Source organism: Poromitra crassiceps (genome assembly GCF_964638095.1).
Source record: "Poromitra crassiceps genome assembly, chromosome: 17".
Taxonomy (NCBI): domain Eukaryota; kingdom Metazoa; phylum Chordata; class Actinopteri; order Beryciformes; family Melamphaidae; genus Poromitra; species Poromitra crassiceps.
The window spans coordinates 5,401,605-5,404,680 of NC_139635.1; the positions used below are offsets into that span (position 1 = coordinate 5,401,605).

The 3,076-nt window shown below is 59.5% G+C and overlaps 1 protein-coding gene across 1 annotated transcript; it reads right to left on the reverse strand.

Annotated features, from left to right (window-relative positions):
- Window positions 1-461: 461 nt before the first annotated feature.
- Window positions 462-1,484, reverse strand: LOC310792019 (integrase/recombinase xerD homolog; the record flags this gene model as incomplete). Its single annotated transcript, XM_083653701.1, has 1 exon — window positions 462-1,484. One exon carries the CDS (start codon window positions 1,482-1,484, stop codon window positions 462-464), a length of 1,023 nt encoding a protein of 340 aa, XP_083509827.1.
- Window positions 1,485-3,076: the final 1,592 nt, after the last annotated feature.

The window sequence follows — 3,076 nt, forward strand, 5'->3', positions numbered from 1 at the left end:
TCTGCTGGAGGGTAAACCCCTCTACTCAGAGAACCATGGTTACATCATGTAACCTTACGTTCTCTATCGTTATCGGGGTTTACCCTCCAATACAGAGATATGAATATATCTTGTATGGGAAGTGCTGTAAGACACACCGTGAGGGATAGAGCAGCACCAGCTCCCCCAGGAGGCTGAATCGTGGGAGCTTCGAATGAGACGTCACCACCACCAAGAGTGCTCTACAAAATCAACAAGTGCATCAACAACTACAGTATATACAAATGTACACTATGTACAAACCCCCCCCAAAGTCGGCCAGCTCCGCCAGACGCAGGATGCTGCCGGTTCGAGCCCTGGCGCCAGACGCTACCGAGGGCGAGTTGGCCCCGCAAGTCGCGAAGGCTCAACCAGAGGGGTCAAGAGGCCACTCAGACCAGCCCACACTGGGCTGACTGACAGGGAACCAAAACCATAAGTCACTACCGCCGGGCTCCGCCAAGCACTCGTTCACTGAACGACGTGCCTGCAGCCACATTGAATTGGTAGAATCGAGCAAATGTGGAAGGGGCCGACCAGGTGGCCGCCTCGCAGATCTCACCGAGAGACGCACCGCGCCACGCCGCCCAGGACGTAGCCATGCCCCGGGTCGAGTGTGCCCGCACCCCCGAAGGGAAGGGCATCCCAGCCCCCACATATGCCTGCTGGATAGCTTCCACAATCCAGTGGGAAAGACGGGCCTTAGACAGCGGCTGCCCCAGGCGGTCTGGCCTGAAACAGACGAACAACTGGTCAGTCTGCCTATGGCCCTGTGTCCGTTCCAGATACACTCTCAGTGTCCTGACCGGGCAAACCAGCGAGTGCCTGCGCTCCCCTTCCTCTGTCGGAGCAGAGTAGAGGGACCGGAGTTCTATGGCCTGGCTCGGCTGAGGGATGGACAAGACCTTAGGAAGGAATGCAGGGTTTGGTCGCAAGACTACCCCTGCCTCTTCAGGCAAAAATCTGCACAGGCCTTCATGCCCTGAGAGAGCATGGAGCTCCCCCACCCTCTTGGCCGTGGCCAGCGCCAACAGAAGGGCAGATTTAAAGGACACCCACTTTAGGTCCACTGACTCCAGGGGCTCAAATGGAGGTGCCTCCAGAGCCCCTAGAACCAGCTGCAAATCCCATGGTGGGAGAGACGGCCTACTGCGTAGGCCGACGCGTCTCCTAGCGCCCTTGAGGAACTGGGATATCAGCTTGTCTACCTCCTCAGACAACCGATACTTCCCAACTCGAGCTGCCTTGATTGCCGCCACCATACCCCTGAGGGTGGACGGCGACTTCCCGGCATCCAAAAGCCCTTGTAGGAACTGCAGAACGGCTGGGGCAGAGGATGTAAGCGGGTCAATCTGGTGCACCCTGCACCAGGCCGCAAAGGCCCTCCATCTGAAAGCATAGAGTGCTCTCGTCGATGGTGCCCGAGCCTCTTGCAGTGTACTGACCACCGAAGGAGACAGCCCCATAGCTAATAGTTCGGTCCCCTCAGGGGCCACGCCCAGAGCTTGAGCCCCTGGGGAAAGGGATGAACCAGAGCACCTTGTGCCTGGGACAGCAAGTCCCGCCGCACTGGAAGCTCCCATGGGGTCCCGTCCAGCAGTGGCGGGATATCCGAGAACCAGGTCATGTGTGGCCAACACGGGGCCACCATGACCAGCCTCATCACCTCCAACCGTACCCTCTGTAGGAGGGCCGGGAGGAGAACAAATGGGGGGAAAGCGTACAGCAGGACGCGTGGCCAAGGGTGAGCCAAGGCATCCACTCCGAGGGGAGGATTGTCCTTCCCTAGCGAGAAGAACAGGGGACAGTGGGTGGATTCCTGTGATGCAAACAGGTCGACCTCTGCCCGTCCATAGCGGAGCCAAATCTCCGCGACCACCTGGGGGTGCAGCCGCCACCCCCCTGGGTCCGGACCCCCCCTGGACAGCTGATCTGCCGCCCAATTGTCCAGCCCTGGCACATGGACTGCCCTCAGGGAGAGAACCCTGGGGTATGCCCAAAGCCAAAGCCGACGTGCCAGCTCGCAAAGGCGAGGGGAAACCAACCCCCCTTGCCTGTTGATGTAAGCAGCCGCTGCCACACTGTCTGTCTTCACCAACACGTGTTGGCCTTGCAGGAATGGCAAAAAATGCCGAAGGGCCAGATGGACCGCTGTCAGCTCTAGCATGTTGATGTGCTGGGTGGTGTGAGGCTTGCTCCAGCGACCGCTGGCACCGTTTCCTCTGAACACAGCACCCCAGCCCGTCAGTGAAGCATCTGTCAACACCAGTTGACGATGTGTCACTGGGCCGAGCACACTCCCCCTGCTGAGATTCCCGTCGTCCTCCCACCAATGGAGGGCCGCCCGCAACCGCCTGGTGACGAGCACAGTGGAACTTAGGTGACTCCTGGGGCTCAAGCCCAGACCCAGGAGGCACCTTTGTACCGGCCGCATGTGTAGGAGGGCCAACGGGACGGCTTGGACCGAAGACGCCATCAGGCCCAAAAGGCGGAGACACAGCCTCCATGTGACTCCGGCCCCCAGCCTGAATTGGGAGAGGCAAGCCCTGAGGGATAGCTGCCTCTCCTGCGTCAGTGACAACAGCGCAGCCTGGGAATCCACCACTAGGCCCAGGAACTGCGTCTTCTGTGAAGGCTCCAGCCTGCACTTCCCCGGATTGAGCCGCAGGCCAAGCTGCTGCACGTGCTCCAAGAGGATGGACAGATGAGCCCGACACTGAACTTCTGAGCGTGCGCACAGGAGCCAGTCATCTAGATAGTTCAGGATTCGTATCCCCTTCCGTCGCAGAGGCGACAAAACGGCGTCCATGCACCTGGTAAAGGTGCGGGGAGCCAAGGAGATTCCGAACGGCAGGACCCGAAACTCGTACTCCTTGCCGTCGAACGCGAACCTGAGGAACCGCCAATGCCCTTCCCAGATCGGAATCTGGAAGTAGGCATCCTTTAGGTCTATGGTGACAAACCAGTCCCCTCTGCAGATGGACTGTCGCACCCTCAGGATGGTCAGCATCTTGCACGGCAGACGCCTGAGATGTCTGTTGAGACCCCTTAGATCTAA